Source organism: Sturnus vulgaris, chromosome 17 (assembly GCF_052056855.1).
Source record: "Sturnus vulgaris isolate bStuVul1 chromosome 17, bStuVul1.hap1, whole genome shotgun sequence".
NCBI classification, from domain to species: domain Eukaryota; kingdom Metazoa; phylum Chordata; class Aves; order Passeriformes; family Sturnidae; genus Sturnus; species Sturnus vulgaris.
In genome coordinates this window covers 13,396,427-13,419,885 of record NC_142259.1, presented here as the reverse complement: position 1 = coordinate 13,419,885, position 23,459 = coordinate 13,396,427, and the positions used below count along the sequence as shown (strand labels likewise).

The 23,459-nt window shown below is 43.3% G+C and overlaps 1 protein-coding gene across 1 annotated transcript in view; it reads left to right on the top strand.

Moving 5' to 3' along the window:
* BCAS1 (brain enriched myelin associated protein 1) overlaps positions 1 to 1,919 on the top strand; it is a 35,706-nt gene extending 33,787 nt beyond the window's left edge. Inside the window, 1 exon segment of the mRNA XM_088175226.1 lies at positions 817 to 1,919. Coding sequence (XP_088031352.1) covers positions 817 to 891 — 75 coding nt within the window. The 3' untranslated portion in view covers positions 892 to 1,919.
* The last annotated feature ends 21,540 nt before the right edge of the window (positions 1,920 to 23,459 follow it).

Genomic DNA, 23,459 nt, shown 5'->3' with positions numbered 1-23,459 from the left:
ACCTTTAGCTTTTGTCATGCTGGATTTTCAGTTTACCATGGTTTGGGCTACAGACAGCACTGCCACCCCACAGTGGTGACAGTGACCTCAAACACTGCTTGTGGGTTTGTGTTGTTGAAGTTTTGGCAGCTTCAAGGCTACCAAAATTAGGCCAAGCACCTTAAACCAGAGCCAAGTTTTTATCAGTTAGTGAAAAATGTAGTTGGTATAGTTAGAGCTACACATTTCCTTCATCTAAGCTGGATTAGTGTCTTGGAGCAGTTCCAAACCCAGAATTAGGTTTGCAGTGTAAAAAAAGCTTTATCACTCCAACATTGTCGAATACCTGTCATGCATAAAAGTATTTAATGTTCCTTTAACCTAGAGCAGAGCAGGGCTGGCTATAATACACCATTCATCATGCTCCAAGGACTCTTAGCAGGGTTGCAGTGAAGCGTTTAGGGCAGGGAAATTTTAGAGAAAGTCAGGCCAAAACTCCAATACTACAGGCACACAACAGCCTGGCTCTGCTGTGTGAGCCCGGGTCCTGAAAACAATTGTTTCCACGCCCAATTGAGACAATTCTATTAAAATAACCCCCACGTTTAAGCAGAATCACAGGCAGGAACTCTGTGTGATTCTCGTGATGCAGATGGTGCTCGTATACTCGTGCATTTTAAATAAAGGGTAAATGAAGAGAAGCGGGGAGATTAAATCAGTGGGAAATATTTAAATCAGTGGGAAATACCTGGTAACAAAAGTCTAAGGCCCAGCTGCAGACCTGGCCGTTCTGAAACGCTCGGCAAGCTTTCTGAACGTGTGCCTCTCGTTGCACAGGGCTCCAAAAGGATGTCGGATGCAGAAGTGCAGACAGACCCCGTGTCCATCCTCCCTGCTGGCAAATCCAAGTAGAGCCCAGCCCTGGCTGCTGGGGGGAGGCTCAGCAGCTCTCTGGCAGCTCCTGGCAGCAGAAATGACTCCTTTCCCTTCCCCTGGCTGGCAGCAAACGCCCGAGGCTGAAGCAAACACCGGGGGCATCCCTGCAGGTTGTGGCTGGTTCGTTCCTCACCTGTGGGAAGCAGCTCTGAAGATTTCCCCAAGGAATGTGTTTAAAGGAAAGGGGTGTGCATGGTTTGGAGCGGGGAGAGTAAGTCAGGGCTGAGGGTGGCAGAGAATTCAATAAATGGCAGAAAAACAAAGCACGTGCAGAGGAGGGCACAGGCAGCGCTTTGGAGAGCTTGAAAGCAGCCGGGAAAACCAGAGATCCCCTTGGTTTAATCCAGGGGATAAATTTAATTTATTCCCCCGGGATAAATGTTCTGCTTCAACGCCAAAACAGCCGAGTCACTTCTGGTGGGGTTTCGACAGAGCTGAGATTGGAGCTGAGCCCTTCAGCCTGGCAGAATCCGTGCTGATCAACCCCTGCTTCCTCTTGGTTATTAATGGAAATTAAAACGCTAAAAATGCAAAGGCTTGACGTGATTGAGGCACTCCTCTCTTGGCCCGGCGGGGTGGGATAACGAATTAAAAGTTATTTAAGGTTCTAATGGGACACAAGAGGGCACCCACGTCCCCCAACGCCGGGCCGTGCCTGCCAGCCGGGAATTAATGTTCCTTAGATCATAGGAAACTTAGTTCTTCATCCTGATACTTGTTTATATCCCTGCTTGTAATTAATCCTAATTAAAAAAAAAAAAAAAACAACAACCAACCAAAATCAAAGCTGCCCAGGCAGCTCTCTGCTTCACAAGACTCCTGTAATAACTGTAGGTAATAAATTTTACAGAAAATTAAGGTTTCTGTTTGTTCAGTCCTAGCCTGTACAGGGAACCAGGGGCCTGACATTTTAATCCACACTGATCTTAATGCTACAATACTGTATATTTTGACATCCTTATCTTTAAATAAACTAATACTTATCATTTGAAACAAAAAAGAAATCAGTTGCTGCTTCAATTTTCAAACAAAGTTTGTTATTTATATCCCTGTGTTCTGGTGGTTGATGTGACATTAAGACATAAATCAAACAAACCTTGCCTGTGGAGGGAATAGTTGTTGTTTTCTCTTTATTTGAGTGAAGATGACACCTGGAAAGCAAAGGAGAATTCTGTAAATTCTGCAGAATTATGTTCCTAGCTAATCAGAGAGGACACAGGTGAGAAGCCCCTGCAGTTCTGCAGGATTTTTGCTCTGGGTTCTGCAAACCTGCAGGTTTGGGGTGTCCAACCAAAACCTGCTGCTGCTTCTGTGCATAGAGAGCACGGAGCAAAGGTTCTTTAGTTAAATTTCTATTTTCTATTCCCCTCCCTGGCACTTTGATGCCATATAAAGGGATACCAATCCTTGGGGATTGCTCACAGGTCTCCAGCCTGAATCACAACCCCCTGCTCGTCCCTCTGGGCAGCACCAGTGACTCCTGTGCATCCCCAGCCTGAAAGAATTGGGGTTGTTATACCCAGCTTTGCTCCACGAAAAGAAAAAAATAAAATAAAATAAAATAAAAATAAAATAAAATAAAATGTGTTTCCATGAGATGAGATTGAACTGAATAACCCCCGTGGTTACCCAGGGGTGTGGGAGTGCCAGATGTGAGACAGGGGCTGTTATTAGAGGAGAGGGAATAAATTATGTGATCAGCCTACTTCATACTGCTGTGATTAACTCAGTAGGAGTACTTAGGAAATTTTCAAATAGAAATCATGATCTGGGTACTCAATTATATTGGTATCATAGAGGTTTTGGGTTGGACATTAAAGCTCATTTCCATCCCACCCCTGGGGACACTTTCCACTGTCCCAGGGTGCTCCAAACCTGACAGGAGAGAATCAGAGGAGTTTGAGATAGTTCAAGAAGATCAACACAGAGGAGTTTGAGATATTTTAAGGAGTTGAAGGAGATCAACACAGAGGAGTTGTGGCTGTGGGGACTGAGCCCATGGAGGGGGAATAGCTCTGAATTCTGTACAGTCACCCACTGTGAGAATATCAGTGAAGAATCTGGATTTGTTATAGACTCCACCTCTTCTGGATAACACACCCTGGGCTTTACTGGCAACTTCATCAGCTCAGCAGTTCTGAGAACACAAAAACAGGAAATTCTGCAGCAGCCCCGACGGAGGCTGAAGATGCAGAAGGATTCCTTAAAGAAATGTCATTTTCTCAAAACCCATTATCAAAAAGCCTCGAAGAAGAACAAACCTCTTATCAGCACTCTTTGCTTTTACTTCATCATTTCCTATGAAATCTCTCACCTGCTGGAGGGCAGAGGAAAGAACCTCGTGCACGGGAAGCACCAGAGATTTGACTTTAAACCGGAAAGGGACAAAGTCCAAATTCCTTCTTTATCACAGCCAGAGGGAGCAGGTGCTGCAGAATCCAGCAGTGCCCCTTCAGCCACCTTTACACCCAGCAAGGTCCTTTATTTATCACGGGGCACGGGGAATAACCGGGACAGACCCTGAACACAACGGCATTTAAACCACAATTCCAATTCTGCAGACTCATCTTTGTTCACCAATTGCAGGGATGTTTGTGATTACTTCACTGGAGTTGTTTGGAAAACACAAGGGAAATGAGGATTAAGCTGAAGAATTTTCTTTTTTTAATTTTTTTTTTTCTGTCAGCAGTTTTGAGTCCACTGGAGAAATGGATTCTGTGCTGGTATATGTTGAAATTTTATTACTTCTGTAAATGAAACTGAAGTAGCCCAGAATGTTGGGACTCTGTCGTCACAGGAAGTTTTTTCTCTGCAGCTTTTGAGCCCTGCCAATGGCTGCCATGAGTGAAGGAAAAGAATTGCTTGTGAAAAAATTGCTTGCTTGTAAAATTGAGCTGAAGCAATCTTTTTTCTATTTTTTTTTTTTAATTAATTTTTAAATTATTTTTAACTACTGCTTCACATATTGAAAAGGCACATAATTATCACATGCCCTGTTCAGGAACCCTTCACCAAATTCAGTACTCAGGGCCAGATAACTTTATTACTCCCTGTTTATTGCCACAAAATGCTGTATCAATATTCACAACCCCAGTCACAGAGCAGAACCAGTCTCAGATATTACAGAAAAAAATTCCCTTTACCCCAAGAACCCAGGATTGAGCCACACCAGAAGGATTTTGGTGCTTCCAGCAGTGAGTGGAGCAGCCCTGCCAGAAACACAAATTTAATTCCAGTGAGACTAAATCCATGCAAAGTCTTTTATTGCCATTGTGACTACACTTGAAAATAAATTTTTTGCTCTTTTCTCCCACTTTGCTGCCTCCACACAGTCCTAGCACAGTAAAACTGCCAAGAAAAAAAAGAGATTTTTGTCAATCTGCTGAGGGGGGTCTGCAGGTGCCCAGAAGGGGTTAAGGACTGCACTGGGCTCAGCCCAGTTGGGTTCATTTGGGAGGTGATGAGAAGGTTTAATCCCCTGGGAGGGATGGGGAAGGGGGGCAGAACTTCAGGAATTTCACAGGAGCAGGTAAGAGCTGAGCCCAGGCAGCTCTGGGGTGGGTTTGGGTGGTTTTTTTGTGGGTTTTTTTTGTGGGTTTGGAGCCTTCTCAGCCTTTTTGTGGCTTCCCAAGGAGACAGCAGGGCTTGATAAGGGTTTATGGTTCCAGCTTTCTCTGGAGTTTGGGGGGTCATTCCCCTGGAATTTGTGGGGTGAATCCTCTGAAATTTGTGGGGTGATTACCCTGCATTTTGTGGGCTGGTTCCCCTGGATTTTGTGGGATGGGTCCCCTGGGGTTTTTGGCGGTGATTCCCCTGGATTTTTTTGAGTGGTTCTCCTGGATTTTGTGGGATGATTCCCCTGGTGTTTTTTGAGGTGGTTCTCCACTGGTTTTGTGGGATGGTTCTCCTGGATTTTGTGGGGTGATTCTGTGGTTTTGTGGGATGATTCCCCTGGATTTTGTGGGGTGATTCTGTGGTTTTGTGGAATGATTCCCCTGGATTTTGTGGGGTGGTTCTCCTGTGGTTTTGGGGTGTTTCCCCTGGCAGTGCTGTGCAGTTCCTTGGCTTCATCCCCACCAAACCCCTCTTTTGGGAAGTGCTGCCCACCTGTACCCCAGCACATCCCTCTCTGCTCTTCCACATTTTTGCTGTTAGCCAAAATGTGGCCTTGGCCACCTAATTCAACCCTGACAGCAAAAATAACTCTGACCTCCTTAATTATCTATTTAAAGGTGAATGGCAGTGCTAAAATGTGAATTTTAGTACAGGGCAACATTTATCACAGAAATACCAGGTTTTTAAAGTTGCCTTTCCCTGTAAAATGTGCTGGGAAGGAGAGGATGGTGACACTGAAGCCTCTGAGAGACCCAAACAGGGCTGGTATTGAGAGTTTGGACGTGAAAAAATGATGGATTTTGGTTCATCAGCATCAGAAAAGCTTTCTTGGTGAAGGAAACTGTGAAATATTCTTTCTTGGGTTAATCTTGGTGGGAGATTGTTTCTGTTTTATTCATTCTCAGCAAACAAAATTACCAGGGTCGCTTAAGTTTGTGACTGCCTTGATTAGTGCAAAGAGATGAAGAAATGGTGTAAAAAACCCTGAATTCTGCTTTCAGAGCACACAGGGGTTGTGGCAAGGTGAGGGTTAAGGGAAATCTCCTTTTTTCCCTGGTCCTGTGAGTCAGTCACAGAGCTGACCTGCAGTGATGTAACATAATATGGACATCGAGGCTTTTACAAATGTCACTTTGAAACAAAGCATGTGCTTTTAGAGAAAGTTGTTTGTTTTAACTGAGCCCAAAATCAAGCATTCATCATCTTGTCTCCTGTACAGCATATTGTTCTAGCTTGGAAAAAAAAAAAAAAAAAAAAGAAACTAAACCATATGCTGAAAGGGGAAGAATTCAGAAAAATTTCCTCACTTTCCATCCAGTCTGTGCCTCTTTTTTTTTGGTTTTTTTTTTTTTTTTGAGCTTCAAGGGGGGGGGAAAATGTAATTGCTGTAGACAGGGTAAAGATGGTAGTTGCTATTCCCAGTCCTTTACACAGAGTAGGTGCTTTCAAGAACTTGGAAACAAACATTGCACTAAAATTACTGCTGGTTCCTGGCAGAATTGCTTGTAAATGTCTGTATTGGAGGCTGGAAATAGAATTTAGGGGTTTGCAGAACGTGTTCCTCAGGCTTGTTGTTCACAGATGTAGCTTTGTTCTTACGGGCACTCGGCTGCCAAGAATTTCCTCAGCAACTACTGATTCTGCAGGCTGCAAATTCGGGGGGTTCTGCTGGTAATTTCTGCAAGAAGTGAGTGTTTTATAAATGCTGATTCCTTGGCATTGAGATGTGCTGGAGGTCACCCCAAATTGACATTGTTAGATCGTTTTTAACTTCACCTTGAATTTAATCCTAATTGACTCTTAGTAAGGCTGTACTGATGGTTCCTATAAAAGGTGAAAAAATATGATGTTAGTTTGGAGTCAAATCATTGTTTTTGTGGGATATTGTCTGTTTTCAATTTATTGTTGGACTCCACGTATCAACCACATTTATCTAAGTACTTTTTTTGTATCTGACTTCTTAATACATTTAGTTGATCTGTGCCCTGCCAACAAGAGAACACAAAGTACTCCTGGAAGATCTCAATTTGCAATCTGAGATAGTTAAAACTAATGTAGCAGCCTAGTTGTTATCACCAACAGCCATCTCAGATATTTAAAGATTTTTGTTCCAGTTGTTAGCCTGAATTTAAAATATGCTGATAACTGTGTGTAGAAAAAAAAAATTAAAATTAATCAGCAGTTTTTGCAAGTTAATGCAGTGTTGACTTCAAATCAGACACCTCCAGGAGGAGAATACTTTATTCTTCCTACACTTATTTATCCTTCTTGGATGCCTTGGAGTTGTTTTTACATTCAAGGCAGAGATATTTAGACAATAAGAGCATGCTTTGTTTAATTTCCCTTTTCCCAGTGTTTATTACACCTGAGCTGTTTCTCAGGCCAGCTTTGAGAAACCTGGTGAGATTCAGGTGAGAGATGCCCACACTCAGGCAAGACAAGCTTCTCCTTTTTTTTTTTTTGCTTTTCCTTTATTATTATTATTTTTTTTTCTTGTTGCACGTGTAACTTTGATCCTCAGGAGCTGTTTCTGGTTTAATATCGGGCCCAAGAGGAGGTTTAGGCTGGGCCAGGTGAGGTTTAGGCTGGGCCAGGTGAGGAGCAGTGTGGAAAAAGCTCAGCTCAGGTGCCCACACAAAACTGCTGCAGAACCATCTGCACGACCTGGTGGCAGTGAAATATTAAAGATCCAGCAGAGGAAACGATGCTGGCTGTTGAAAATCAGATTACTGCTGTGGTGAGTGTGCACTGGCAGGGCAGCCCTGCCACAGATGGACAATATTAAAGGCAGTAATCAAACACCAACATGTGCTCAGGCTCAAAGAGCTCGCTGGTGAACAGGGCAACGCTTGGATTTATTTTTATATCAGAAAGGTGAGCGAGGTTTGAAGCTTTTTTTTTAGGCTGCTCCAATGCTGGTTACCTGGAATTCTGTGGGATTCTCACAAATTCCAATCCATCAAATGCAAAATACAGCTGTTGGTTTGGATTTTTTTTCATTAGAAAGTCGAATGCATGGACCTGGGCTCACACGAGGTCCTGTCACTCTTTCAGGCAGGTTTCAGCGTGTGGCAGGATAATTTAGATGTCCAAAAGTGCCTTGTTTTTACTGTCATTAAATAAGTGTACACCAAAATTCCCCAAACTGAATCCAGCAGAATCCCCGAGTGCAGAACAGAAGCAAAGCTGCAAATCTCTCCCGGGACAATAAAATATTGCAGCCCCTTCCTGAATTACCTGGGCTATGACAATTCTGGAAGTGAGGCTGTGCAGGGCAGGGGAGAGGGCACAGCAATCCCAATCCCTCCCCTCGCTGCTGCCACAATCCCAGGCGATATTGTCACTTCCCGAGCTCTTCCTCGGCAGCTGAATCCCATCCCCTGCCTCTGGCCGGGCACTCCCCCGGCTCCTTTGTCTCGGGACTGTTTGGGCTCCATCCTGGCCTCAGAATCTGAAAAACATCGCTGCTCTTGTTACACCATTGGGAAATTATTCCCCCAGAATTGTATGTGTTTTTAAGCCTCAGTTTATCAAAGTTTGCTGCTTTTTTTATTTTTTTTATTTTTTTTTTTTTTATTTTTTTATTTTTTTTTTTTTACCATATCCCCGCAGTTCGTCTATAGTAATGTTAGTTTGCTTGGAGTTTTATGAAGGCAGTTGAGAGCATCCTGTGGATTACTGAGCTCAATAAAAACTCAGTGCCCTACAATTCTGTTTGACACAGAACTTCTCCATGCTGCAAACTCCATCTCAGCAATAAAATCATAGATGCTGCTTTTCTAACAGGTCAGGAATGAGTTGTTCTATGCAGAAATGTCTGCCTGAAACAGATTTTCCATGAATTGTTTTGTCAGTGTGTGCACACACTCACCATCCCAGCATTCCTGGCACCTCAGGGATTAAGTTCCCATAAGCATAGATGATATAATTTCTTCCAGGACCACATTCATGTGGTAATGTCATTGTTACACAACTCAGCTTTAAAATAACGACACGAAGTGCTAAATAATCAAAAAGATTTCTTCTTCCTTGCTTCCACCACTATTTTTTCCGATGAGAAATGGAAAAGGTGATTTTTACCTTTTTATTTTTTTAATATGTAAAAAAAGAAGAGTGATATTCTGTCCTAACACAGGCATGACATCAAAAAGGGTTTTATCTCCCTTTCCCCGCCCCCAACCAGTTTCACACCCCTCCTGACCCTGCTCTCACACAGCAAAATGTTCTTTAATCTGTTCTTATGTCCTGAGCTTTAGAGCAGCAGCCCAGCCTTTAACAGCCCCGCTGGCTGATCGGGGTTTTCAGCCATCCCCACGTTATTGAGTTTCCTTTGAATATTGCCTCACATCCCTTCCTTCCTCTCCTCCCTTTCCCCCCGCTCTCAGCCCCATCTCTCTCTCCAATGCCAGTAGAGGGCACTTGGATTTAATTTCTTACATGGTTCAGCCTCTAAAACTATTCCAGCAGTTGCACTTACAGGTTTTTTGGGTTATTGTCCTGTCATCCCATCCATAGAAACGTGGAGGGAAAACCCAAACCCCAGGCAATCCAATAATCCCAAAATGCGTGATCCCAGTTTAGGATCAGGATCCCAATTTAGGATCAGGATCCCAATTTAAGATCAGGATCCCCTGTGGAGCCCAGGGAGGAGCTGGGGGATGGCACTGCAGGGCTCACCTCAATTGTGGTGAATTCCAGCTCCTCTGTTTTCTTGGGGAGGATCTTTCTCATCCTGGGGGGAGGATAATGGGAGGCTCCTCCGAGATGTTTTTGGAGCAATTTCTGCACAGCTCTGGGTAAATAAACTTCTGCAACCTCAGCAAAACCAGGGCTTGTGCAGCTCAGCACCCCCCAAACTTCCCTGTCCTTCCTCTGTTTGCTCTTTTGGGATGTTTTGATGTTTTCCAGGATTTACAGTTCAGGCTGGGGGTTGTGCCTGGTAACCTCTGTTCAGGTTTCCTGTTCATCCTCCACTCCCTGATGAAGAATAAAGCAAAGCCCCAGGCTGGTTTAATCCCAATATCTGGCCCAGAACCTTTTTAATCCCAAAACCTAAATGTTTGGCACTGATGGGGCCTCACTGGGATTTCCTTTGGTGCCTTTGTTGGGATCCCACTGGTTAAAAGCTGATGTGGGGCAAACAAAAGCCAAGGAGTGATGGTAAAGGGGAAACGAGAGACTGATCCTTGCAAAAACTGATGTGCTTAGGGCAGAAAAAAGAAAATGCAACTAAAAAAATGTAACTGCACAGTGTGGGAGAATGCTAAGCAAGCACCACAGGAGTGGTTTTAAATTAAAAGGAGAGAGAATAAATGAGAATAAATGCCTAATGTATATAACAATATATATTCCCTGCTCCATTCTCCCTTTGTCTTTCAAATGCAGAAGAAACAAAAAGGTCAGGAGAGATTTGGTCGATACCATAACACGGAAGTGACTTTTTGTGCTGCTGTGAATGTGGTATTGTTCTTCTCTTACTGTCCCGTTCAGAGTCAGAATGAAATTAAAACAATGCTGTGATGAGAGGGACAAAGCCCGTGGTGGAGAGGAAACTGTGCTTACCTGAGAGCCTCAGCACAAGGCTTTGAAGAAAAACTGCTGCTGGTTCTCACCACAAGCTCCTCAGGAAGCAGCTTGCAATCTGCCTGAGCCCTGCAATCTCTCAGCTTTTTAACATTCCCTCCAGCACTGCCAGGAAAGCTGGAACCCCTGGAAATGACTGAAGGGTGTTTCATGCAAAACAGAAATCGTGTGGATGCCTGACAGTGGTACACGGTGAAGCAAAGACAACTATTTGTGATTTAATTGTGATTTACAGGCCATAAATGGATTTATTTCCACTTGTATAGTCAGGTGTGTGCCTTCAGCTCAGGTAGCAGTCAGGGAACTGCAGGGTTGCCACGGGAGATCCATAAATTTCTTGTTATGGATATAATTAATTAGGTTTTGGTGCAATCAGGGAATAATGGGATAACTGGGAGCCTTGAGTTACTGATGTGGGGTCACTGGGATAACTGGGATCTTTTAGTTACTAATTAAAAGGTGCACTTGGATAAACTGGGATCTTTAAGTTATTAATTAAAAGGTGCACTGGGGGAACTTGGATCCTTGAATTATTAATGTGGGGTCACTGGGATAACTGGGATACTTGGGTTATTAATGAGAGGTACACTGGGATAACTGGGACCTTAAATTATTAATGAGAGGTACACTGGGATCCTTAACTTGTTGTGTGTAACCTCAGCAGAATAACTCACATGGAATCAGTGGCTTTTAATAAAAAAGTTTTCTTCTCCTTCAGGCTGCACTGAACCAAAGTCTTCATAGTCCCACCCTAAACTGCAGCTGATAACTCATTTTCCAGCATTTTCCAGCGTTTTCCAGCATTTCCAGTGCAAACTCAGCAGGGTTTGAGAAGCACACTCTGCATTGGCAGTTATGTCCTTCCAGCACAAAGCAGAACTTCTCATCTCCCATATTTGCCATAAATTGGAGAAGGAATTTCTTGCTAAAATATCTTTTTCCCAGCAGTTCACACATCAGGGTTGGAGTTTGAGGCTGTGGTTTGGAGAATCTCTGAGATTTCCTGAGACTGGAAATAGTGAAATACTTCTAAACCTAATTTCTATTTCAGTTTATTAATGGAAAATGTGTATTTGGAACTGTCCCTTTAGAGGAGAGGGATGTTCCTGGTACCAGGGTCAGCATTCTGGTTCAGGCAGGGATCCAGATCAAATTTTGTATAAATGAGGCAAATCTGCAGGTTCTTTATTGGTTCTGACAGGCACATCACTGCTCTGAGATTTCTCTGGTGATAAAAGGCTCAAAACTTTGCTCTTCTTCACTTCAAATCTCAGTGTTGTCTCACTTTACCATTTAATACTTAAATCAGTTGAACTTAGGCACTGGGTAGTTTAGATGAAAAATAATATTTATGGAATAAGACAAAATCAAGCACTTAGAATTGACCACAGCCGTCATGAATAATCTAATTGAACCCTTTTTTTCCATTTAAAATCACCTGATTCAAATTGATTTATTCACAATTATTTGTCAAATAATTTGTGCCAACAAGCCCTGTGATTTTTTTTCTGTAGATGGTCCAGGAGCAGCTTCACATTGCTGAGCTTTTTGTCACATGATCAGCCACGAGTTCACATTCTGTTATTTCTGTTTCCTGTTCGATGACAGAAATAAGAGATTTGCAGGTCTGGCATATTATCTGATCTATTATGCAAATAAACCCCAGCTTCTGAGAACTGACCCAAGAACACTTTCTCTGCTTTTCTCTGCTGCCTGTTCCACCCAAAACGAGTTTGGCTCCAGGAGCTGCTGCTGGAGCTGCTTTTCCTCAGTGCCCTGGAGAGCAGCAGTGCACAAATCTTTCTTCTTTGCTTTAAAGCTCCATCTGAGCAGTTGTTTTGTTTTTTTTTTTTTATTTATCATGTTCATTTCGTGGATCCTGGGCCGGTTTCTTTTGTCTCCCTGTGCAAAAGCAGCTTGAGGATTCCATGGGAAGCAGCTCCGTGTACATTTGGGGATGTTTTGCCACTCAATTCACACACCAGCGTGGAATCAGGGAATGGGTTGGGTGGGAAGGGACCTTAAAGATCTCCTCAACCTGTGACAATATTTATATGTGAAAATCAACTCCTAGAAGAGATATATTTAATAATTCTGCTGGAATAACTCCTCTTTAGGAGGTGGCAGCAGCAGAGCCTGCAGTGGATTTCTCAGGCCTTGGAGCATTTCTGCATTTCAGGATCAAAGCTGTGCTGGGATAAGATCTTTATGGCAAAGCTGGGGCCGTGATGTGTTTGGTGTTGTTTTCTTTATTCTCTCCCTCTTTGGAGTGAGTTGGTTGCACTTGGAGAGCAGAAGGAGCTGTCAGCATCTCCCTCCTCTCCTGCTGGAGAGATTTTTAGGGAACTTTTGGAAGCTCTCGTGTTGCTGCCCAACCTTATTTCATCTTGTGCCAGTCTCTAAGGCTTACACACATCAAATATTTTAGGTTGTTGTCATATCCTCCCTTAGTCATGATCTAATCAAATCACACTCGTTCAACCTTTCTCTTGTTGTATTCTTTTGCTTTTTAATAGCTTAATTTACTTAATTTACTTAATTTACTGTCTATTCCCTGAATTAGCAATAGAGCTCTAGAAACAGATGGGTATTAAGAAGGGGGAAGGAGAAATTTTTAAAATCAAATTGAATTCATATTAAAAGTATTTTTAATTGAAAGTATTAAGACTGGGGCTTTTAAATTCTGTCTAAAGACTGCAACAGTTGTGCAAATTAATATTGGGGTTTTTTTTGGTACGATTTTGTTTGTTTTGTGTTTTTTTAACAATCCTCTCTCTACCCATTCAGACTCCTGGAAAGTTCTAAAATCAATCAGTGACTTATGTTATTTTTTTTTCCCGGGCTCTCTAATGGTGATTTAATTCGAGCACACTTATGATTTATATGAGCCAATAAATTGTCCCTTTCCAACAATGGCCTGGCTTTGGCAGATGATGCTGGAGGGGATGCCTGGAATTTTGAGCTGCTGCTGGGATGGTTTTGGGGCTGGCAGAGAGGTTGCCCTGCATCCCCTCCGAGTGGTGCAATTCCTGTCACTGGGAATTGTTCAGCAGCTGATGGCTCCAGAAATAGCCGGGAAAAGGAAATTCCTGCAGCAAGGAAGAAGCAGAAAGCTCCGAGGATGGAGCTGCGGTGGCTGCTGGCACTTGGTGGTGATTTGGGGTCGCTGCTGGCAGTGATGCGGGTCCCGCTCCCCATGTTAAAAAAAAACCAAAACAAAACAACCAAACAAACTACAAAGTCATCCTTTCTCCCAGAATAATCTTACCACGTTCTTGTCTTTTTTACAAACAGCCAGCTGTCAATTAAAAATCTCAACGTTTCTTCCATCGGTGGAGGAAATGAAATGAGGTTTTCCAGGGGGGAAATGCAGGAAATGCAATTTTCCAGGAGGGAAATGCAATGCAGTTTTCCAGGAGGGAAGTGCGATTTTTCAGGGGGAAATGCAGAAAATGCAGTTTTCCAGGGTGGAAATGCAGGAAATGCAATTTTCCAGGGGGGGAAATGCAATGCAGTTTTCCAGGGGGATACGAGAGGCAAACTTTACAGGCAGGGGGAAGGGAGCGACAACAAAGCACTTTATTCTTCCCTCTCCCCTCCCCCAGGAGAGGGAGGAAGCAGAGGAGTGGTGGTAGAAATAGGGAAGAAGAAAGGAATCAAAAAGTAAAGAAAACTTGAAAGCGGAGTGAGGAGAGGAATTTAAAGGGGAAACTGTGCGGTTTTAGCAGGAGGGCTGAATTCCGGCAGATAGTGACAGCTCCGCGCTTGGCCAGTTAATTTAATTTTAATTGACTTTGATTTTATTGTGCAGCTTGGATCCCGGGGTGGATGGGGAGTCAAGGTGTGGCCAGAAGGTGCGGGATAAAGCACAGGGGACATGGTTTGGATGGTGCGTGTGCCACCCCCGTGTGCCACCCCCGTGTGCCACCCCCGTGTGCCATCCCGGTGTCACACACCTGGCACAGGTAGCTCAGCAGAGGAGCTTTCCCAGCCTCGGAGCTGGGCGTGTGCCGACTCCGAGCGCTCAGAATGAGCCGGGCTTTGTGTGCCGGAGCTGGTTTTGGGGATTAACCCAACCAGCTGTGACTAAAACACGAAACTCGGGCAGCAAAACAACCCCGCACCTTTGGAGAGGCGCAGCTCGGGGGGAAGGATGGAGGGAACGTTTTTATAAGGGAACAAAACTTTTGTGGCTCAGCCTGGAACTTTTTCCCAGCTGCCAGCTCTGCAGTTCCTGTGATTTTTGTGCCCTGCCTTGGTGCACACACACACACGTGTGAGGACACATGAGCACACGCACTGGGCTCAGCCCACTGCTCCCTAATCCTGGCTCTGAGCGTGTCTGTGCTGCTCAGGCTGCTGATAAACAAAGTTTATGTTCCGTGCTTGAAATCACGTGTTTTTCCAGTTGTGGATATAAGTGCAGTTTAGAAAAAAAAATACAATGCATAGTATACAATACATAATATTCGATATATAATATATATTATACAATACATAATATTCAATATATAATATATATTATACAATACATAATATTCAATATATAATATATATTATGCAATGCATAGTATTCGATATATAATATTTAATATATAATATACAATATGCAGTATACAATATATACTATATAGTACATAATATATAATGTATAATATACAGTATATAGTACATAATCTATAATGTATAATATTGACCAGAGTGCTGACCCGGGGCAGAATCTCTCCTGACTGATTTTCCTCTTAAATCCTGGTTTTAAACGCACTCTTGTTTTGTCTGGTTGTAATCACTCCTGAGAACAGCTGCTTTCAAAAGAGAGGTTTGCAATTCACAAGGTTTCCTTTCCCTTTTTTTGTTTCCTCACTCATTTCCAACTCGCTTTGGGTCCTGGGAAGATTAAGGGTTTTTTTTTTAAATTTGGCTGCAAAGCAGCTCCAGAGCCCTCCAGGAATATTGACAAGGACAGCAGGGAAAAGGCAGGAATTGGAAAAGCAGCTGCCCCAGCCCTGGGCTGGACCTGCCCCAGCCTCGGTGCCTGCTCATCAAACCCAGGATGTTTTAAATAACACATCCCGAGCAATCTGGGATTGCCCAACAAAACCTTGCTTTGTCAGAAACTTTCTGCCTGGCTTGACTTTTGAGGAACGTGCTCCATCTGACTCAAGAGAGTAAAATCCTCTTTCTTGGGGCAGGGAGTGCATGAATAACTGATAGTGCACGCCCAAAGTTCCCCACTGCCTTTAGCAGCAGCCCATAAAAGTTGTTTCGTGAATTAGATCTGGAGCCATCATCCAGTTTTGAATAGAATCAAACCTGCTTTTACCACGTTTGTATTTGGGCCTGGATTTCTGTCCTGGGAGCTCTTAAAGCAGAGGCTCAGTGACAAAAGAGCTGAAAACTAAAACCAGGAGGGTTCCTCATTCCTTGTTCCTCCCTGCAGGGCAGAACATTTGGTTTTTGACAATGACCTGTACGAGCATACCTGCCTGTTTACTAGCTGTTGGAAACGGATTGTAGAGCCTTTGTACACGGACTTAGCAGCTGTAACAAGAGCTAGGGGCGTGTGGAAGCTCAGCCTCCTCTTCCTCATTCCCTGGCAAAGCTGTGCCAGGACACACTTGACAGCACAGAGCTGTTAGTGCCTCTGCAGCCTCAGGTTGGCTTTTCCCCATTTCCTTAAGAGCGAGGTTTTGGGTTAAAAGAGGAAATAAAAATGTGCAGCTATTCCTATCTGAAAACCAGACCTTAGCTCCCGGTGGTTCTTTTCCTTTCAAAACACGAGCAAGATTAAAAATAAAGAAGTGTCAGTGTGCTAATGTTTCAGTTTCTAATCAGTTCACAAATGGCAGGAAATTAACTGGCTTTTCATGAACATCTGTTCCACTTCTGGCTTGAAAGGTTGGAGGCAAATGCTATCTGTCAAATCTCATAGTGAGAATCAGCAATAAATACACTTTTCATTTTCCACCCCCATTTATTAGCCATTCAAAATAGTACATTGTAGCCAAATGCATTGGTTTCTTTTCCTCTTGGATTTTTTAGGGGGTGGTTGGTAATGGAGAGGATGATGAGCTGCCTCAGAATAAGGATCAGGAAAAGGTGGTGATTACAGCCCTGCAGTGCTGCACACCTGCTGGAGGTGTACAACCACACTCACCCCGAGTTCCTCTCAGGTGAAATGTGCTTTTTTGAACGTTTCACATGGGCTTGGGAAGCAAAATCTCTTTTTCCTGAAATTATTTAAGTGACTTGAGGAACTAAAGGTCTTGTTGCTGCAGCAACAATCTCTATGGGGATGTCACATCCAAGTGACTTTATTGAATCACCTTTCCATGCCTGGAGTGCCCAGGTTCTCCAGGCTGCAGCAGCAGTGCTCCACAGGACAGGCTGAACTCACTTTGAGCTTTGATATTCTTGATATTCTCGATATTCTTGATGAATATCCAACAAACCACTCTGGGAGTGCCTTTGTCCCCCAGGAGAGGCTTTGCTGCCACACTGCCTCACACTGGGATGGAATGCTGGCACATTATTCTCCTTTCAGTGCTGTCCCCTCCCTTTTAAAACTGGACAAACATCCCAGTTTTCCTGCTCTCAGGTTGATAGGGAACTCACAAGCCCAAATTATCTGGAGTTTGTAACAGCAGGGCTTTTCTTGGTGCCCTGCACAGACAGGGCTGGACAGACATTGGGATGTCTCCATTAAACTCCTGTAACAGCTGATTATTCCTGAAATTGGTTTCAGTAGCAATTCAAAGAAAAGCTGTTGTGGAGAACAGAGAAGCTGAGTAAAACCTTAAGCAATGAATAGACCACTGGGTTTTGAGCAATCCAGAGCTGAAATAGAGAATGACAGCCCAGATAATGCAACAAAATGGCCTAAAGAGCACCAAAAGCTTCCCAGATTCCCTCGTGGGGTCCAGAGAGGAGGACATTAATCAGGCCAGGCAGAGGAATCTGTAACCAAACAGGTTTGGCCATTTCACAAGAATACCACACAAACGTGAAACTGGAGGAAAAGATCTTTATCAGCCTCTTGCATGCAAAACCAAACAGGGAAATTCAGTGTTCTGTGCACTGATCCAGCTGCAGAGGGAGGTGGGACCTTGTTTTCTCTCCTTACTGCCAGCAAATCCTGGTCCCACATGGAACACTCAGTAAAAGTTCCCCTGTTCTCCTGCTCAGCACCAGCACTGCTTTTCCCACCATTCTGGGGGCCCAGATTGAAAAAGCACTGGGGCTCTATGGGGCAGACAGGCTCAAAGGGCTTCAGGACTGTAAATTTGTCTTAGGTAGAATGATAAGGTTTTGGAAAAATTGGTGCCCACTTTGACTTTGATGCAAGGCTTTGATTAAAGGCTTTGGTCTTTAATCACAGGATGAAGTTATTTACTGCTGACCTGCAGGGCTCAGACAAAGGGGCAAGGCTGGTTTGGGGTTTCAGGGTGCAGCAGGTGCCCCAAACTCCCTCTGCAGCTGATGCTGTGTGTGGCACCCATGGGAGCACTTCCCTGATTTGCCTTTTGGTTCTCCTCAGCCCTGTCCAAACCTCACATCACCCATTGGGATGAAACATTTCACTGCTGCTTCCACCCACCCAAATCCACACAGGAGCTGCTGGTTTCCAGTTGGAAAGACTTCCCAAAGAAGCCCTGTGGTGGAAAGGGGTGCCACTGGCAAAAGACACCCCAAAATGATGGGCAGTGCCACAGCCCTGCCCCTGCTGGGACCAAAATTCCACTGGGACTACAGAGGCAGCCATTCCTGTGGCCTTATCACGGTGTCTTATCACTGCCTGGCAGAGGTTTAAAAACAGAGTTAGTAATTTATTATTGCTCAGCTCTCAATTCTCCCAGCTCCCTACAAGGCTGGGGAATATTTGTCCTTGCCTGACTTGTGGGAAAGTGAAGTGGAGCAGATGTGCTGAGAGATAGAGATTTGTTCATGCCACCAGAGTCAGGTTTCCTCAATTTATTGAAGAGTGCCAGGCTCATATTGTTCTATCCTTAACAGTTAAAAAATAATATAAACTTGGTGCTGCATGGCTGCTGATTTATATATTCTTATTCAAACAGCTGCACAGATGTGGTTTAATGAAAGGACAAGAAATATTGTCTATTAATGAACTCTGAATAATTATATCACACTCTAAGCATTGAGTACTCAGTGCTCACTAGGGGAGGAAGAATCATTGGGCAAGAAAAATAATTGTCTCACTAGCAATTACCATTAAAGTATTAAAGAAACTGCTGTACTTCTCATTAAATAATCTCTCTGGAAGCTTTTGTTCCCTAATAAAGTGCTCATCTCATGAAGTGCCATCAGGAGCACAGTAATTTGATTTGATTATGAGCCTTTACCTGCTTACTGGAGAATTGCTTGTAAATATTAATAATGGATTCTCACCGGGGGAAAAGAAAGTACAAGGGACATTCTGAAATTAGGAAAATAAATCATTAGGTGCCCTCCTCATCCTCTCTTCTTGATGTCTTCATGACATGAAAATCACAGTTGTTACAGCACAGTTTTTCCTTGATTGCAGAGTTTATCCCTCTGAAATGGAGCTTTTTGATTTGCTTGTTCTTATCACCACGGGCTGTCTGCAGTTTGCTGCTTACACTGAGTTTTTCCACTCATTACCTTGAGTTTCTAACCTGCAGCTGGAGAATCTCCCACTGTGCTCCCCAGAACCTCCCAGACAGACTGGGTGCATGGGGAAAAGAGGTTTGCTCTGGCCAAAAATCACAAAATCTACCTTTTCCACCATTTTAAAAATCCTCAAGCACTTCAAGCCCGAGAACAAACACATTTATGCAAATCCAAATGCCAGGAGGTTTCTGCAGCTGCCCTCCAAAATGCCAAGGCTCTTGTCCCACTTTCTGAAGGTACCTCTGAAGTCTCCTGTGAGAACAACCTGAGAAACTCAGAGCTCGACACATTTGGTCTCCAGTTTCTGCTGTGTCCCACAGCAACCTGTGAGTTCTTCAAAAACAGCCCCAAAAATAGCAAGAATCTTGTAGTTTCATTTTTCAGTGTTGTAGGTCTGCAGAACGAGGATGCCTTCACAGGAAGCCTCAGAAGGAGAGATACGGGTGGATTTTTTTTTTTTTTTTTTTTTTAAATGTGAAGTGTTTTTTAATATATTAAAAGCTTTGTCTAGAAGGCAGATGACACATCCCTGTCCTTGCACACCCTGAGCTTTCTTTGGACTCTGCTTTCTTTGGACTCTATCTAACACTCAGGTGTTGATATGATCAGCTCCACCAGGAGCCTTTCATCCCTCCCATTTATCTTTATTTTATTGCACTTGGTGGCCATAAATGTGGGATAAGATGCTACATTTGTCCCTAAATTATATCAATTTATGATTTCATGCTGTGGGGGTCAAAGTTTGCTGGCTGGGTCTGTACTCAGTGTGGCCTTGTGGGGCCCTGAATGGCTCCTTTGTGCTGCAGTGGGAAAAACTTACCTGGGAGCTCCTGGAGCAGAAATCAAAGAGACACTGCTGGGTGCTGCTGGTTCTTATTGTGTCAGCCATTTAAACAGCTCTTTACAGAGAGAGAAAAAAAAAAACAAACTTATTGAAAAATAGGCAAAAAAACCAGGAATGTTTGTCTGGTTTTGTGTGGGTGAGGATTTCTAATGAATGTTCCTGGAATTTTTTTTTTGTGTCTTTTCTGTCGATTTTATTTTCTCATCACTTACAGGTGTTTTTTGACTATTAACTCTAACCTTTGTGACACCCACATCCTGGTATGCATCACCACGTTTTGTGTATGAAACACAAGAAAATCCTTACTTATTATCAGAAACGCACAGAACAATAATTTCTATTTTCTTTTTTTTTTTTTTTTTTTGACTGAAAAGGAGGGTGGGAGAGACCTGTCCTACACAAAAAACTTCTCTGAAAAAGAACTGTCCGTGGCACATGGGGTGTTCCTCAATCCATTTAGTGTGGGGGCTTTTCAGATCAAATTCTTCTTTAAAAATTGCAGCTCCAAGCCCATCCAGCCTGGCCTTGGCCATTCCAGGGATCCAGAACAGCCACAGCTTCTGTGGGAATTCCATGCCAACCCCTCCCCACCCTCCCAGCCAGGAATTCCATCCCAATATCCATCCCAAACCTCCCCCTTTTCCTGTCCCCACAATCCCCTGGAAACAGGAACAATTCCTTTATTTTGGTTTCTTCATTTCCATCAATCTTGACCTGTGGGCTTTGTCCTGTTTGCATTACTTTGGGCCAAGAGAATCAGGATTTTAGCTATGAATTTAATCTGCATTTACACCAGAGTGAGGGGGGAATACTATTATGGGATATAGCAGCTGCTGCTGGGCTTAGCTCAGGTAACACAGGTAAAATGATATTAACGTGAAAAGTCAGCAGGAAGAAAAATCCTCTGTATTCAGAATATTTTAAGGCTTTGTTCCTTCCCTTTTACACCTCTTCTTCCACCTGTGTCCTTGGAGTTCTGCTTCCAGGCCCAAGGAAAGAGCCAGGTAAGGCCTGGGGCACGGGATCAGCTCAGGGGGGTTTTCCTGACACTCCCAGCACACAGCCTGGGATGCAGATGGGATAAACGATACAGATAAAAATGATAAAGATAAATATCCAGGTACCTTGCAGGGGTCTGTGGTAAAGTTTTCCAGCTGTAAAATGAAGGCAGTGGAACTTGCTCAGCATTAACCTTTATGCAGGAGAGATGTGAAAACACTTCATGCAATTGCACTTCTGGAATTACAGCTACTCTGCAAAAAGCATTTAAAAAAAAAAAAAAAAGTTTTAAATACATAAAAAAACCGAAGTTACTAAACATGAGCATTCTATGAAACGTTGCAACGCCCCGTGGAATTTCAGAAATTTCATTTTATCCAGAAAACAAACAGAGGAGGGAGTGGAGCAGAAAGAACACAGTTTTTATCTCCACACTTCTCATTTCTGTAAGGGGGAGGTGTGCAGCAAAAACAAACCCGGGCCCTCCACCCTCACAAACGAGAACCTTCAACTCTCATTTGTAAAGCTTTGAATGTTTTGGGAAAGGTGTCCCAGCAGTGTTTTCACTCTGAATTCTGTGTGTGACCACAAACCAGCTGCCCACAAAGAGCACCCAGGATATTTAGTGAAGTCACTCTGCCTGGAGCTGGCAGAAATCCCTGAGGTGCTGCAGATTTTCTAAGAACCCTAAAGCTTTTTGTCAGTAATTCAGCACATACCTGACCCAAAAAAAAAAAAAAAAAAAAAAAAAAGAAAAAAAAGAAAAGTTGTCTGGCTGGTTTTTGTTGTTTCAGCTGTGCTGAAGGGGGAAGCAAACAAAGCTTCAGCATTTCAATTAACTTTCAACTCTGATGATATTTTCAAGTCAATATTTATCAGTGTTGCTGCCCCCTCCAGCAGCTCAGCTTCAGCATTTCATATTTAACAGATTCTTGGTTGCTATCAGAGGTAAGTATTTCTTTCAAGGGGGAAATGTGTCACTCCATCCTTCCCCAGCTCTGGATTTCTGGAATTTGTCCAGCAGGGGAGGTCTCACATCTCTTTTTTAGCACTTGGCCAGATGAATGAGTGGTGATATCAGAGCTCCCCACTCTCAATACAACCTGCAGAAAATGAAGATTCTTTTTTCTGCTCTCAGGAAGTGGCTGCCAGGCCCTGAGCTTCTTTCTGCTCCAATGGCAGCAACAAACACCAGAGGATGTCAGCTCCAACTCTCATCTCTCCCTTTCTACTCCTCTCTTAAGAATAAACTTTTTTCTTTGCTGTTTCCAGCTGATTTTAGCAGAAATCCACCCCAATGCGTCTCAGTGTTTTTCAATATTTTCACGAGATCTCCCAATTAACGGGTAATAATCCCCAATGCAGCACTCGGAGCTTTGGGGTTTATTGAGACTTGGCCACTTCAAAGTAGCAGCAGCCCCGAGATTATCCAATTGCAGTTCCTGGCAGCAGCTGTTAAATCTTAAATTGCTGAAACATTATCTGCCCTGCAGGATGATGGAGCCTGGCAAAATCCCGTGTAAATGTACAGGGACACACGGCAAACTTGCATCCTTTCATACTCCAGCAAAACTAAAAGTTAATTCAAGGGGGGGAAAGGCCTGAGGAAAGTGGTGATCAGCAGACAGCGTGGAGACAGCTTATCTCTTTGATCACAAGATACTGGTTTTAAATCACAGGTAAACAGGCTTTTGAAGCATTGCAGACTATTTAATCTCTAGCCACCAACATAAATTATTATTTTTATTTTTTTTTTTACCCGTTTTAATCAGGAAAAGTGACTATTTCAGCTTCCAGGGAAAGTGTCTTTAGCAAAGGTGACCCGGTTGTGCTGCAGGGTGTTTTACCACACCCTCTGCAGCGAGGCACTAAACACTGCTGAATAACTCCAAAAATACTCCTGCACTCCTATGGACGTGCCTGCAAGAGCTAGGAGTGCCTTTATTGGTATTTATTCAGCCCAGTTATTCAGTTTCTATGACTAAAACACGTGCTCATATTTCTGTATTTCCCTGCACCAGTTTAAAATCTGCATTTCTCGCGGTGAAAAACCAGCCTTGCAGAATGAGGGGTCAACGTGTGATCTTTCCTATCTCTTGGAGTAAATTTGCCTCTTGCTGTCCCCTCCCTGTGCATTCTTTTTGAGAGTGTGATTGTTGAAATCAGGGAGCAATCCTGGAAGGATTAAAGTTTGAGCTGGCCTTTGATTTGCATGCAGATAGCACCATTGAAACCTCTCTTTCTTACAGGTTTTTTTTTTTTTTTTTTGTTGTTGTTGTTGTTGTTTCCTGCTCTAAATCCGTGTCTATGGAAGTTTTAACAGCTCAGGGGAGGTGAAGTTGATTTATTGGAGGCTTAGGGCTGTTATAAATGCAGTTCTCTCTTTCAGGCACTCAGGTTTGAGGTCAGATTGGATGGGCAGCAGTTACAATTTGTCTGGAGTGATGAACTTTCATTATCTGAATATCCCAAGCAAGGTACCTGCTAGCAACAAAACCACTTCCTTTGTATCTCTGGGTGAAAAAAAAAAAAACAACAAAAAACAACCCTGGGTCTGGGTATTATTATCTGCCAGAGCTTTAAATCTGCACTTCCTGAAGAAAAAGGAGCAGAAAATGAGCTCGGTGCTCAGCTGGGCAAGAGGCTGAGTATTTGACAGGTTAATCTCACATTCTATTCGGTAAAACTCTCAAAAGTTAAATCATTTTTTTTTTTCCCCACAAAAGGAATGAAACTTCAGCAAAAAGGTGGAGGGAAAAAGCAAAAAGTAAATAGAAGAAAGTGTCAGGCAGCAGCTTGAGCTGGAAGATTGCTGTGATGGGAGAGAAGTTCTTTGGGGAAGAGGTTCAGGTCT